Here is a 15,962-nt window from a genome sequence, read left to right as displayed (position 1 = left end):
ATCCAGTGCAGAAAAAGCTGTTGTTTATTTTTCATTGTCTGTCAATGGCACTTGCCAGTACACTATGGTTAAGTCTAGCAAAGTTAGGTATGATGCTGTTCCCATTCTTCCAGTAAGTTCATCCACACAAGACATTGGATAGGCATCAAAATTAGACACTATTTAATTTATGGAAATAATTGCAGAAGTGTAAGCTTCCATCGGGTTTTGGCATGTGTACAATGGGATTTGATCACTCACTATGTGAATCTTCTTTAATATCTAATCGCCAACATTTTTTAATTTCTTTAGAAACCAATTCCCGTTGGGCTTCTGGTATTTTATTAGGCTTTAGGTTAACCATAACCTCTGGTTCAATGATTATGCCATGTTTAATGACTGTTGTTTAATCAGGTAAATTGTTTAGCCTTATACTGTTGACTAGTTGAGAGGGTTTTGGCTATTGTTACTTTGGGGTCCAAAGGTACTGCGGTTACCCAAGGAACCGGGGTGGCTGACAGAGCTCTCTTTCAAGGTTTTATAAGATTTACATGGTAGATATGTTGTGTTCTTTTTCCAGGCTGGTACACTTTATTATTAACATCACCCACTTTTTCTGTGAATCAAATATAACTAAAATATAATGATGACCATGGGTAGACTTTTTTAGAGGTCCAACCAAATCCATAGCTATTCTCTCAAACTGGACCTTAATAATGGTTAATGGGATAATCAGACGTCTATAAAGTGCCCTGGGAGAATGGTACTGACACTCAGGGCAGGATACACAGTGTTCAGATACATATTTATAGACCACTTGCCATATAAACTGCTGCAAAATTTCTCTGAGATTTTTCTACTCCTAGTTGTCCAGTAGTTATATGTCCATGAGCCATGTCTAACACTGTTCTTCTACATGCCGTAGGAATTATCAATTGTTCCACAATATCTTCTCCTTTCTTGGACACTTGATACAACAAATCTTGACATCCTGCCTTGTGAGGGTATGACAATCTACTATCAGGCTCTACTGGGGTTCAATCATCCACTTTTACAATCTCTCTAGTCTTTAACAGAGTATGGTCTTTTAAATGTTCTGAGGCAAAGATCTCTTTTCTTACTTCAAGATCAGACATACGGTCAACTGGTTCAACAACATTTTCTACTTCAGAATGAGCTACATCCTTCTGCGCCTCACTGCTGCTCTTGTCATTTTCTGACTCCCCAACCATACTTAAAAAAGGGAACACTTCAGATTCAGGAAACACTCCGACTGGCACTGTTTCAGTAATACCAAACAGGTCTGGGTTATTTACTTTTGTAACAAATTGGGTTTCTCACAGCTTCCAGAAGTAGGAAAAATCTTTCCCCAATCTACAGTAGCATCAAACATCAAATAGGGACCTAATCCCTCAGTGTCTACAGGAGGACCACACAGTATTCTAAATTCACAGCAGTATCATAATGCAGTATATCCCCAATGAATACCAGTTAAAGAAACCAGGTTACCAGAATCTTTCAGTTCCTCTATCCATTTGCCTTAACCAGTAATTATACACATTTGTTTATCTGGCTCAGCCTGTTGGTCTGCAGAGAACGCTAACTGAGCAAAGAAAGTTGCTCTGAGAATTATATAAGCAGTATCACATTGCATAGGCTCAGAGGTAAGTGAACAACTAGCAACAGCATGGCTCAAGCCACCACTTCTAAAACATCTGATCATATTTTTATCAAGTCTTATACAAGATGGGAACCTTCCTGACACAGATGGCCAATCTCCAGGTTCCACTGTCTCTGGATGTTAGTTTATTCCACCTCCCAGCACCCTTTTCCACTGGAACAGTCTTCCATTTGGGTACACTCAATAGGTCATCGACTGCCACATATCTCCCCACTATTTCCACAATCTGGTCTGCTGTTTGAGGGTCCCCATGGCTCACCCACTTGCGCAGAACTGTACGCAGGGACCATAGATATTGGTTCTCATTGACATTTTCTACAACCTGTCACCCTGCTAGAACTTCTGAATGAGATGGATGAGGTCATGCATTTGAGAGTAGAGAGGTTTATCCACTTGGTACAGATGTATCCTTACACATCTTTGCTGCAGTCGCACCGAAAGCCCCTCTCAGCACACCAGGTTCTGTGAGACTCTGCTAGCACCAGGCAACTTTTTTGCATCTTTTTTTGCCGAAAATACATCTAAGTCACAATGTAGTGGCTGCAGCTTTTTCATTCCAAGTTCCATTGTGCTTCATATACAGACTCAGGTGCACACAGATATACAAGTGTCGCATATCAAATGAATCAGCACAGTCTGCTGGTGCATCCTAGTTGCATCGCATTGCGACAGATGCATTTTCAACAAAAAAAGATGCCCAAAGCTAGCAGATTTGCATGAGACCTGGCGGCTCATTCTGTTTCCAGGTCTTGGCTATTGGGCTGCGAGTCACAGCAAGAGCCTTGAAGTGGATGGAATAGGAGGAAAGACCATGGGTATTTTTGGACAAGGCATGGAAAGAGTGAGGAGAAGAGTGCTGAGACCCTGTCCCATAAGTGAAAAATTTGGGGGCATGCCCACCAAATGTGGGTGAAAATTGGAATTTTTATTCACATCAACAGGCAGGGGAGATGGAGGGGTTCTGTTCATTTTTGCCAATTTATTTGGGGCATAATACCATCTGTAAAATACTTTATATGCATTTTCTTTGATCAGCGTGGATATAGAGCTGGAAGCCAACTTTTCCCTTATAGTCTCTCAATAGTCCTCCTCTGGTGGAGGTCCCAGATTCCTCTCCCACTCTCTCTCATGCCTTCCACAAGGTTCTAGTAGTGAAAAAAAGCATATAATACAGAAGGGAAATTTGGTACTTTTGTAATAGTGAAGTGAAGACAGCATTTCTCAAATTGAGAAAGGGGTGGAGGATGAGAGATCACACAATAGGAAAGATTCCACAAGTGAATGTATTTGTAAACTTTGATTTAATGTTGGAATATGCAGCAAACAAATTTGCTAAGGAAAGAAGAGTGCCTTGCTGTAGAGGGTCCCCCACAAACAGTATTCTCTTGGCAACCCAGGGGAGTAAAAAAGATTTAGAGAAGCCTGGCAGGAAATCAGGATTTTTAAAAAGGTGAGCAATAGTGAGAGCAGAGAAAAGGAATTGAGAGATGGGGCTTGCAATTCTCCCAAATCTGCTATGAAAGCCACAAAGTTGTAAAGAACCTGATTAAATGTGAATATGCTTTCCTTAGATAAACTCCAAAGAGTAGAGGGAGTTCGCAGCATAAGATGATTTGATTTAATATCAGTCCACGATGTGGGGGTGCAAAGAAGCTTACAATTTGGCTTAGATGGATCGCTTCATAATAGGCTTGTAGATCTGGAAAGCCATATCCTTCTCAAGCAGGGGTCTTTTTAAAGAGAGACCATTAGATTTTGGGAGAATTTCTTGTTTCAGGTGAACCTTGCCAGGGTTCCCTGGTCTGAAAAGAGTTCAGATAACGCATCCTTTACAGGGAGGGTCCAGAAATAATAATAAAGGAGTGTGGGTAGAATATCCATTTTTATGGCATTTATCCTGGCTAGTCACAATATCAATAAAGGGTGCAAGGAGAGAAGAAAATACCCATATACTGCAGTTCTCCCGGGAATAGTGATTCATAGGAACTGGTGTTGTAAACACTTAGATATTTTTTTTTCTTCTGACACTTAAATTTAAATTGACTAGCAATAACTTCTTGAGTGCATAAATTTCGGAGCATGGCCTCAGATTTTGTAATGTTATAGCCAGATAGGGAGCTATATTGATCCATGATTTTAAATACAGTAGGATGGGTAGAGAGGTCCTTGGTTGTTAAGTCAAGAGAATGTAATCCGCAAAGAGGGACAACTTGGTTTCCAAGTTCACCGTCCACACAGACCATATATTTGGAGAAGCCCTCATGATAGCAGCAAGGGGTTCTATAACAAAGGAAAAAATGAGAGGGAAAATGTGTAGCCATGATGGGTGCTACTGCCAATAGTGATTGGATCAGAAGCAGAACCATTAACCATGACCTTCAAAGAGGTAGTGAAGTTAAGTGGTTTGATACCTATGAGAAAACTTCCAGTAAGACCAAAATGAGACAGTCTTAGGCATAAATTGCCATGAGATCCTGTTGAAAGATTTATCTGCATCTAGAGACAAAATAATTGAAGGAGATTTTCTAGAATTCAAAATGTGGATTATGTCAATGGTTCTCCTTGTGTTGTCCAATCCTTATCTATCTGGGATGAAATCTACTTGATCATAATGAATTAGAGAGAATAGAACAGAGGCCCTGATTCAGAGCCGGACGCTCTGGCAGAGCGCTCGCTCTGAATCAGGGCCGTTCGTCCTGATTTTAGAGCAGCCTCCTGGCCGCTCGCATACCTGTGGGTGACCACCCACAGCTATAGTGAGCGGCCAAAAAGATGGTCGCGATGGTCAAGACCACTCGCGAGCGGGTTTGAATCAGGCCCAGAGTTAAGTATGTTAGCCAAAATGTTGCATACAGCTTAATATCACATTTAAGCAGAGAAATTAAGCAGTTACTAGCGCAATTATAGCTGTCTTTACCTTCTATGTGAATAACAGTAATTCTGGATTTTAAGGCCTCCTTTGGCCAGGGTTTACACCTTAAGGATTGAATTACAAAGGGTGTGAAGGTGGAGGACCAGGACATCTGCAAAATTATTTTAATAGGCTATCGTAAAGCCATCCTGGAGCCTTACTCTATTTCTTGGTCTTAATAACCTTCTCGATCTCTTCTGGCATTATTTCGGTACTGAGCTGATTAGTCGCAAGAGATGACAATCGAGGAAGTCCGGGTGAGTCCATAAATTCCTCAATCACCCTATTCCCCTTCTGCTTGGCCATATCATCAGAGGGTTGGCAGAGACAATACAGTTTTAGGTAGAAGTTTTGGAATGTAGAGCAAATTTTTGGAGGATCATAAATTCAAATGCCATTATATTCCTTAACGACTAAAAGGTTACAGGCTAAAATGTTAGTGCAGAGTCTAAAGGCCAGCAATTTATCAGCTTTGTCACCTTTTCATAAAACTTCGGGTTTAGACATTTTAATGTATTAGTCACTTGAGAAGGAGATCAAGTTGAACTATAACTGAGACAGCTGGGTCTGGATTAGATTTATGCTGTGGTTCCAAGATGATAAACAAAATGGATAACGTCTTAATTTTTGACAATATATCTCGCTTAGTATTAGAAGCAGGAGCAATTAAATGACCTCTGAGGACTGCTTAATAGCATTCCACAGGGTAATTAAAGAGATATCTGTGGTATCATTTGATTCAAAATATTCATATAGAAGAGTTTGTGACCATGTTGCAGTCATGAAGCAGGGATTTGTTGAGCCTCCATTTGGTTTTGGGGGATATGCAGATATGGGATGATCATGTGACAGAATGTATCTGGGAGTTGCTAAGTTTTAGGTCTGAGATTATGGCTCAGCAGGAACATGTCAATCGTAGAATAAAAGTCATGGACAGTGGAGCAAAAAGACCTAGTTTCTTCCTAACAGGTCAGAGACTCATCAAGAGTACTATAGATGTGAAGTTTGAGGAATTTACGAAGTGCCTTACAACTTAGGGATTCTCCACTCCTATGTTGATCTGTTGGGGAAGGAGATGTGTGTAGGTATTGAGCAAGAGCAGCATAAAAAATGGTTTACAGTTAACTGTCATATGCGTCCAAGAACATACAGTAGTTTACATTTCCTGCTGCAAGCTTGAAATAAAAACAGTTGACTTGGCTAAATTATTTTTAACTATTTTTGAGTGAAATTACCCTTGAACAATGGGAACTTATGGTCACTTCAGTATGAGACTGTCATAAAAGGTAATTGTTATTTAGTGACATGGATTTGCACATTGTTTTATACTTCTGCCTTATTTAAGATTTGAGATTTGTTTTGTTAATTATTCTCATTTTGAATCAATTTATAACAATGTTTAACTAAGTTTTTTTCACTTAAGAACACTGTTATAATTTGTAATTGGGAAGAGTTGGAGATATGAGAACGGCAGCTCAGAGCGTTCTGGAAATGACACTGTTATTAAATCAATGTAAAAAAAAATATACCCTTTTTTCCCCTGTACACTTCATCTGTCTTCTTTACACTTTTTTCCAAATTGCCTTTGCAAAGATTCTCTACTTCATAACCTCTAAGAGTTTCTGCTGTACTTTAAGTATTTCCGAGCATAAGCACATGTGACAGCCTAACAATTCATAGTTTATTTCTTAAAAGCATTAGTTTAGCAACAAAATACCCTTTTACATGCACTTTAGAATAAAGGAGATGTCAATTTCAGTAAATTATATCCCAGTTAATAATAAGATAACGATATCTGCAGACTTTGGCATACCTCCAAACTCTCCTGATTTTTTAGTGGAGCTTGAAAGGGGTGAGATTTCGCATAAAAAGGCAGATATGGAGTGAATTGGACAGATAAGGGAGGGGCTTATTTTGTCCCAATTGTCACTGTCTAAATGTTGAGAGGTAGGCTTGATATTCAATGTTTCCTGAGTTTAAACACTCCCATGCAGAGCCATAAACATGGGTGAGTGGGCAGTGCGTTCGGCCATGGCACAAGGTCAAGACGGTGGTACCATTATTGCCCTGATGGCACCTATATTTGGTTTACAGGGTGCCTGGAAATTACCCCTGCAGCATGGGAGGCTTTCCAAGAGCTGCCTTGCACATCCTAAGGACAAACTCTGTGCTCAGCTTCCTGGTCATAACCCTCTTTTCATGATGCCATGATCTAATTTGTGCAGGGGAGGACTGGAGGAGCTTATCAGTGCCCTGCCACTGCACTGCTCCCATGTGACGGATGAGCCTTACCTATTCACTTTAATGCATCAGCATGGAGCAATTCTAGAGGATTGAGCTAATTCTATTCTGCATAGCATTGTAACATTGTTACATCAAAGTAAATCTATAGCTTTTACAGACACGCTAGTTTTAGAATAATCAAATAGGAAGTGGTGGAGAGGCAAGAACTTAGATTATTATTTTTTCAAGTCATGACTTCAAAATATGCCCTAACATCAGAAGGTGACAGTAAAGTCTTAACATTAGTTTGAAAATAATTTTTTTATTCATTCTGAATTTTAGAAAAATGTGTAAACTATTTTTTAGTTAGGACTTTGAAAGATATTTAACCAGTGATATCTCTTGATATAAAATGCCCTTTTATTATATTACTCCACATTCTCAAATAAATCTTAATGACTGGCAGCAATATTATTAAATGTTCTTCGACTGAGAAAAAAATACCCATGGTTACTCTATTCCACATTTTCATCAGCTCTAGTCTGAATGCAAATGACACATTTGCAATGATTAATAATCTGACTATACCACTATGATCATGTTCATATTGATCATGTAGCTCCAATGAAAACTAATAAAAACCCTCAAACCTAACTCCTGCAGTAGTTAAGATAATGTATGTGTTCATTTGAAAACTATTGTCTCATTGTGACCTTGAATAGATCTTGGAAAAAGCCCTTGGCTTTTTTCTGGGCCTCACATAACATGAACAAACAGAACTCTACGAAGAGCCTGAGGTAAAAATGAAATATTCTCCTAGATTCTGAGCGCGTCTCAGCAAGAAAACGCCTTTATACAGTAAGTAGCCAATGTCCATCTCCAGTGGTTAATTACTGTTTGAGCTTGAATAAAAAATATTTTTGTATTCAAAAGGCTTGACTTTCCTTATAAGATGTAACACTGGGCATATAAGCAGAACATAATAAGTTCTGTTTTCTCTGTCACACATTTTATATGTTCAGTGTTATTTGTGTGCTATTCATATAATAAGAAAAGTTTTGTTTTTCAGAGCAGATCAAAGTTTTCTGAGGGATGTGTTAATGTAACTATGTCAGCTTTCTGTGCTTAGAGCATATTTGTTTAATTCAAAATTTCACCAGCATAACATTTCTCCAACATATTTAGGGGGAGATTCATCAAAGTTTAGAGAGAGAGAAAGTACTAACCAATCAGCTTCTAGCTCTCATTTTTCTAACACAACCTGTAAAATGACAGTTAGAAGCTGATTGGTTAGTACTTTGGTGTCCATTTATTAATGCTGCACTCCACTCACTGTGGAGAAAAAGTCTCTCTCTCTCTCTCTCAATCTCTCTCTCTCTCCATTTGTAACATATATTTATTTTTCATTTGCATGGAGCATGTGCAGGCTATTGCATTGGAAACTGCTAAATAGCATTCATATAATATAAATAGTAAAGTGTATGCTCGTGTATACACATGGATAAAATGTGGTGGCACAGGACATATTTTTGCACATATGAATCAAATTTCCTACTAGGGCCGTAACTAGGGTAGTGCGACCAGTGCCATGGCACAGGGCACCACAGGGCAGGGGACGCTGTTTGGGCCTGTCAATTTTCCTGCTTATTATCATTCTCACTTGTATCTTCCTCTTCTTTTATCCCCAGCAACCTCCTGGCCAACCCTATCTCATGCCTGGCCCCTCCCCATGAGACCATGGCCCTTTTTCAGATGCACTATCTTATGTCCCCATTTAAAAAATGGGGGGTGGGGGTCATCAGTGCTCTCTCTGCCACAGGGCACCAAAAAGTCTAGTTACTGCTCTTTTTCCTACTACACTCATACACAGGTTTACCGCCATTCCACATTTTCAGTTTCATCCATTTGGACATTGAAACAAATGTACTGGGTCTCTGAGGAAGGAGGGGGATAAAAAGTAATTAGGTCTGGGCCTGTTTGGGTGTGTAAGCCTGCGAAGGAGGTACAGCTATGCCTCAAGATGTTTCAGCGGTGCACCACATATAAAGGGGCACAGTATTTGAAATGGGGGGTGGTCACTCTCAGCCATGCACCCTAGTACCAGGTCTCTTTTCGTTTTCAAAGTGATCATAGACATGTTGCAAAATAGAAAAAAAGCAGAGTAAATGCTCATTTGTGGGTACAGCTAGTAGGGAAAAAAACAAGATTTAATTTTGCAATATGGTTTTATTAAATGAGATAAAGGGTTGAAGTGAGTGAGTTTATTGAAGCAGATAGGCGTGACCATCTTTAAACTAGTCTGTACATGTTCAAGCTTATTTTTATACATTTTAACAATTTTGCTAATTTTTGGAACAAAGTAAACTTGGGTGTTCTGATTGAAAATTGCTACAATGATTTTATTATTTTTAACAAATATTTTTAATACTATTTCAAATAAAAACATTTATAACTACAAACTTTAGCTGCAAAATTGGATGAGCGCATATTGAAGATACTAACATGAGCATTGTCTTACCGTTGTACTCATGGATTGAAAGTGTCCATGCATTTCCACTATGATCAATTTAAGAAAAACATTGCACTAAACTAAATAATCATTTAATATAATAATGGGAAAGTTTTAATGATTGAAACAGGTGGAGTTTTATGTGACATTTTTAGAGTTTCCATTATATTAATTTTCATATTTATCTGCAATCCTTCAAAGATTGATTTTTTCAGATGGTTTCCAAATACTGCAAAGTGGTCAAGATATATAACGTGCCTTGACATTTTCCTTTAACCTCATTCAGAATTGATTGTTTACATGGGACAAAATTGCCAAATAATATGGGTACTGTATAATACATAAGATAAATATTTAGTAGAATGCTTGTTATCAATACTTCGGAGTTCCTGTATACTTAGAGTAAACTTTCCTTTTTAAACAGAAAATATATGCAGTAAAACCATTACTGGTATGTTAATCTGTTCAAATATCTTCAGTTCTCTTCTTATTTTTGTCAAGCAGAAATAGCCACCTAATTCCTTAGCTACTATCTGTAAGCTCAATACCTATCCTCTAACAGTATATGGGGATCATATGTATCATAAAGCAATACCAACAGCATGGGGAAGACTATTTACCAAGTATAGCAGCAGCATTGGAAGGCGCGCCAGTGGAAAAATCAATGAAATTTAAAAATGTTTTATTATTTAAATAAGCATTTTTTTTATTTTTGAATGTAAGACACATGCAAAGGACATGTCAATTGCTGTGTTCAAAACGAGTGAGCATTATCATGTCTGTGCTTTTCATTCACCAATTGAAATTACTTATAGGAAGAATTGCAATATGCATTTGTGTAGTACATTATGTAGCAATGGACAGTAACCAGAAGATGCGTATGCAAAATACCTTAATTTTCCATGAACCAGCAGCTTAAATACCCATGTGAGGTTGCTTCACCAACCATATGCAGAATCTTGCATGGGGCTAGGAGTAGTTGGAAAAGAGCAGTCTCAGTGGGGGTTACATAACAGCGTTTTTCTATGTCAGACTGTTTCTATAAATATCGCCTGAATATTATCATGTCTGAACTGGTGTTACGGTGCATTATTAGGTCATGCTTTTTGTAGCATGAGCTGCTCACCTTATTAATGCATATATTCTGCTTGTCCACATTTCAGCAGGACAGTCCCAATTTGAGGGCCCAGTCCCACCTTCCTGGTTAATGCTGCCTTGTCCCCGACAGCTGGGCAGTTGGAGAGGTCAGCATAGCAGTGCAGCAGTGTTGGGTGCATCTGCCACGATGTGTGAAGCACCTGGTACACTCGTGGATGGGATGAAAAATACATGAACCTGACTATTATGGTGGGACCCTACTCCTAGCATCAAGACACTGCAACCAAACCCATTTTGTGTAATTTCTTCTAGGCGTAACCTATTCCACCCAGGGTAATCCTATGTAGTGCGCCAAAGACGGCTGCCTCATTTGGTACCTTTTGTGGGTGGAATATATAACCCATGGAAATTATTTCCCAAAATATCTGCACCAACCCTGCAATATGCTTATTGTGCTATCTAGGCTTCGGTTGATTTTAATTATCTCTGTGTGGTTTTCTATTTTTTGCAACACCAATTGCTTGTACAATGTACCATGCTTTTGATGTCTTTAAGCAACCTTGAGTCCTAAGGGAGAAAAGCGATATAGAAATAAAATTATTATATGTACCTTCCTCCCCGTCTACCCCTTCTGTGTCTCACCTGTTTGTCTGCCCTTCCCCTTTAGAATGTAAGCTCTTATGAGCAGGGCCCTCTACCCTCTTGTGCTTCACCTTACTTTAGTGTCATCTACTTCTTACTCCCCACTAGGGCACCTAACACTTGGTTGCTTAAGCTCTGCTGCTTCTGTGGGTGTTGTGGTCGCTAATGTAGCAATGTATATTATCCATGTACTTGTCCTGCATTTTATTGTATTGTACTATAAGTCTTTAGTCACGTATCTGTTTATATATTTTGTAAGGCACTGCGGAACACTTGTGGCGCCATATAAATAAATGATAATAATAAAATAATAATAATTAAAACAAAAGGGACAAGTGTTGGTCCATCATGTCAGAAGCACTTGATCAAGCCCCAGTAATGCTTGGTCATACCACTGTGATGCATGGTTGAGGCTTTTTATCATGCACACGCACAATTCAACCACAGAAAATATTGGGAACTATGATGAATGTGGCATCATAAACTCTGCTCTATTTTCACCCTCATTTACAGACATGAGACTATGCTTGTGATTTAATGCACAAACTTTATTTAGAAATATGCTTAATGTACAACTACAAATGACTTCTATATATTTATAAGTAACAAAAGCAGTTATTTATAAAATAAATAGGTAACATTTATACCTCAGTATAAATAGGTAACCAAATACTGTGTCTCAGTTTTATTCTAGAACAGGTCTGACATGGCATAGATACGCTATGTGCGCTGATACTACTTCTCCCCCATGTATTAAGGTGGGGTTGGGTGGTAAGTGACAAGGGTGGCTGCTGGGCTTCGGGCTGTGCACAGGAGATCTTACGATGCTTGCAAGATCTCGCACATGCCCAATGATGCCGGCCGGGAGGTGAGACACAGCACATGAGCACTAGACCGTATGTGCTGTTGGCTCTGTCAGAGGTCGCCGGAGGGGGGAGTTTGCACTCCCCCCACTCTGGCAGATGAGATGTTATTACAGCTCATCAGTTCTGCTTCTTGCTTCACCTCAGTAAAGAGGCGAAGCAGGAAGAGTTATAGTATCATGACCATGTTTTGTTAGAAGTGTTACCTTTGTAGAATGTTGCAGTTGTGCTTATCTCTACCTACCTTTGGCCAAGCTCATTTCCATGCTGATTTTTAGGAAATGATCATTTCTTGGGCATCCTTCTAAACCATGACAGTTCATTTGTCTATACTGCATCATCATTTTTGTACATACACTTCCATAAATAATAGCTTGTGAATCCCATAAAAAAGAACAGCTGATTAGAATTGCATCTGACATTCAGAAAACAAAAAACAGCAATTATTTTTATCATAATGAAAATTAGGGACATTTCTAGGCACAAATCTTTAAAAGCTGGTACTGTCCCTGGACATACAAACTTTATATTTACAGTGATACTGATAAGAAGGTGTAAGCAAACAGGGAGTTGGTGCAAGCACATAACTGGAAGAACAGGATTCAGGGTCATAGGACAAGTGTCTGTAACACAAAGGTAAGTCCATTAATCAGATGGTTCTGTTCAATATCAGGTTAAGACACATATTGACAGGGGGCTGCCAGGGGACACAAGAGAGACCGCTCACTCTCCTCTACACCATTTTCATCTGAGCCTATTGGCATATAGAGGCAGCACATGCACACTAGCCTTAGATGTGGGCACCTCTCTTTATGTGCACAGTGTATGTGCGCTTCCCCTGATTTCACGTGATGTAGTCTGGAAGCCGACGGTCAAAATGCTTACCACCGGCTTCCAGACTTTCTAATCCCAGTGTGGTACTAATGACAGGCGTCAAAAACTCAACGCCTGTCATTAACCATATGCCGGAAGACCGACGCCCGGCATACCGAACAAAGGTAAGCCGGGCGCGGACAGCTGCGGGGGGGAGGGTTAGGTTTAGGGCTCCTGGGGGTACTTAGGGTGAGGCAACCCCCCGGGAGGGTTAGGTTTAGGCTAGGGGAAGTAGGGGTTAGGGTTAGGCACCCCCCGGGGGATTTGGATTAGGCTGTGGGGAAGGGGGGGTTAGGTTTAGGCACTTAGAGGGGGGATTAGGGTTAGGCACTTGGGGGGGAGGTTAGGGTTAGGCACCCCTAAGGGAGGGAAGGTTTATATAGCTTGACACAAGGACAAACTTTTTTTAAAGCTCCTTTACCCTATACATTATATATATTTGTGCATACATTTTTATTTAATGTAAAAGACCCATTGTGTTGGGGTTTTTAGTAAATGAAGCCTCTACTATCTATAATAATCTTCTAAATTTACAAAGGATGTCGAACATTACCTGAAATGTACAAAAATCTCTCTATCCTACATTTATGAATTGTTGGCACTATTTGGTGGTGATGAAGTGTATGGTACCCATCCCTATCTGCACAATCAGACAGACACTGGTGGTTTGTTATTGTGTGAATATGTAAAAAAAAACTTTATTATGGATCAAATGTGTCAGTGATAGCTAATTTTCTAGTAACATTTTTCCCATACCAAGATGAATTGTTGCTGTCCTTCATATACACAAATGTTATTTAACCATCTGGAACCACACAATAGGTTGTGCTGTAAATGTCCTTACCAGCAGATTTATTGCTCAAACTAATCATTTACTTTACAGCTCTTACAATACTACAACTTTTATTCAGGGTCCGTTTCAGAGCATGTTTGTGAGTCTAGTCATAAAGTATTTTCTAGTATTCCAGGTGATACTTGGTCTATGTATGAAATATGCTTTTTGAATAACATATTAATTGACGTTTTTACAAAGTTCTATGATTCATCCTTGTACTGCAGAATGACAGATGGCTTAGCTTACATCTAGTAGAGAGCAATTAAATCTCATAAGTATTTTACATAGCAAACTGACACAGCACAGTCCTTTGATAAAGCAATTACAAAAATTAAATACTTGAATCACTAGCTCACATTTCCTCCAAATCTATTTACATTGCATTGCAATAAGTCATGCACTATTTCCCTATGTATAACAGAACATGTACAATATTGATCTGCTCAATGTAGTGCACATAATAACTTGGCTTTTATAATAAGATAAAAGTAAATGTGTCAAAAAGACAATGTATTAAATATTAGTACTAACAATTACATTCCATGCAACTTTATTTTTGCACTATAAATTAAATTGTCTTTTCTTACCAAAACTCCAAGAAGTTTCACTGCAATCTCCTGCATGGTCAAGTTGTAAGATAGCAAAGTCAAGTGGGGAATGATCTACACTACAGAAAGTATGTTCTGAAAGCTGACACCCCTGCAAGCATTCTTTTCACCTGTGTGTGACTGTATCCATCTGACGATGACAGCCCCCACACCCTTCCTTACAGTAGCAGAGTAGCTGGTTATGCAAATTTGGTACTGTTTTGTAAATGTAAAATAAAATTGCTCATACATACTCGTACCTCTGCAGTCTGTATAAACTGAGATGGCGGCAGGAATATTATCCTTTGTGTTTATCTTTAACAGAATTTGAACAAGTGATATGACCAAAAGGAGGGATGTAGTGATTGCATTGAGATTACTCTTGCACACAGGAAACACTCACAAAGTGAGTGACAGGTAGTTAGCATTTGGGGGCGGTAACAGGGGGGAGGTTAGAAAAATGCAGGCGTGTCTGACCGCTTAAACGCCGTTTCATGAGCGTGCATAAATTAGCCATTGCGATCTCGTTCACAGCATGGGAGCTCTCTGCGTTTCAGGAGAGCTGCAATATTTGCGACAGGTCAGACTTGACTTACCTGCTGCAGACTGCCCGATGTGCGTTAATGTTACCAATGTTTACGCTGTTGCACATCGTCGGGCGGATATGAGAAGGCAGCAGTGGGCGTCCTATGATGGCTATGCTCTGGAAGGAATTAGCATATTTTAGCAACTGTGATCCGTTAGAGCATGTAGATACAATTTAATTAGCATAAATCTCAGAATCAGACCCTAGGTTGCATGAGTTTTTACTATGGCAAAAACCCAGGGCCAGTAGTTTCTGCTAATAAGTTAGAAAATTGCATGAAGTTAATGCAGGTTTCAAAGGGAGAAAATGCTGCTCCAGAGTAGGTGTTAACTTTGTAAACACCCTTATTTTAAAGTAAAAATGTATTAATATAAATGTATAAACATAGGTTATCGGTAAACTGCTCATGCTTCTGAGTCACAGTGCGCATGCGTCAAAGTACTTTACCGTAGTTGCACGCTGCAACTTTTTATTCACAGTGTGATTGACAGGCCAGTAGTGATTGAGGGTGGTACCGGGGAGTGGTGGCAAAAACGCAGGCGTGTCACGAACGTTTTTGCGGCATGACTCTGCCTGCATCTGCGATCCCATATCCAGGAAACATAGCTCCGGTGTCTCACTTCCCACGGCCAATCTATGGGACCATAGATTTACTTAGGACTGCAACAATCTAATGATGCTGTGACTTTTTACGCAGATGCTTGGATTTACAAAGCTGCAGGTGGGAGTCTCAAAACATCTCCTGGCAGCTGCGATGTTTACATTGTTTTGCATAGCAGCTCTGTAGACAGATGCAGCTACAATGCCGTTTGCGTACTTTGCTGAATCAGGCCCATAGTGCAATAAATCTGGTGCACCCCTCAAAGTTAAAAAGAACACCCTCAAGTGTTTTCTGTTTCAGTTTTGGATTTGGATTTCATTAAAATTGATAAAACAGTGAAAACCATATAATGTGGACCTGTTTTTGTTCCTAAAGTATTATTAACATCAATAACATTCATTTTCAGTCATTTTTGACAACCTTACAGCTCACAATATTGTTTTTACACATATTGGCCAAAGGCTGCAGTGACCTGACTGTGCTGCTGCTCTGTCGCTTACTTTAGCCAAACACATGGCCGTGTAAAAGAATGTAGCTGTACTATAAAACATAATTAACTAAATGATCCTGTAGA

The 15,962-nt window shown here is 39.3% G+C and overlaps 1 protein-coding gene across 1 annotated transcript in view; it reads right to left on the bottom strand.

Annotated features, from left to right (window-relative positions):
- LOC148540674 (cadherin-like protein 26) overlaps window positions 1-14,318 on the bottom strand; it is a 134,842-nt gene extending 120,524 nt beyond the window's left edge. Inside the window, exon 1 of the mRNA XM_088442598.1 lies at window positions 14,202-14,318. Within this exon, the coding sequence (XP_088298724.1) occupies window positions 14,202-14,237 (36 nt within the window). The 5' untranslated portion in view covers window positions 14,238-14,318. The remainder of the gene's footprint in view (window positions 1-14,201) is intronic.
- Window positions 14,319-15,962: the final 1,644 nt, after the last annotated feature.

Source organism: Taudactylus pleione, unplaced genomic scaffold (assembly GCF_031769625.1).
Source record: "Taudactylus pleione unplaced genomic scaffold, aTauple2 ptg000018l, whole genome shotgun sequence".
NCBI classification, from domain to species: Eukaryota; Metazoa; Chordata; class Amphibia; order Anura; family Myobatrachidae; genus Taudactylus; species Taudactylus pleione.
The sequence above is the reverse complement of the archived record's forward strand: the minus strand, read 5'-3'. Positions and strand labels throughout refer to the sequence as shown.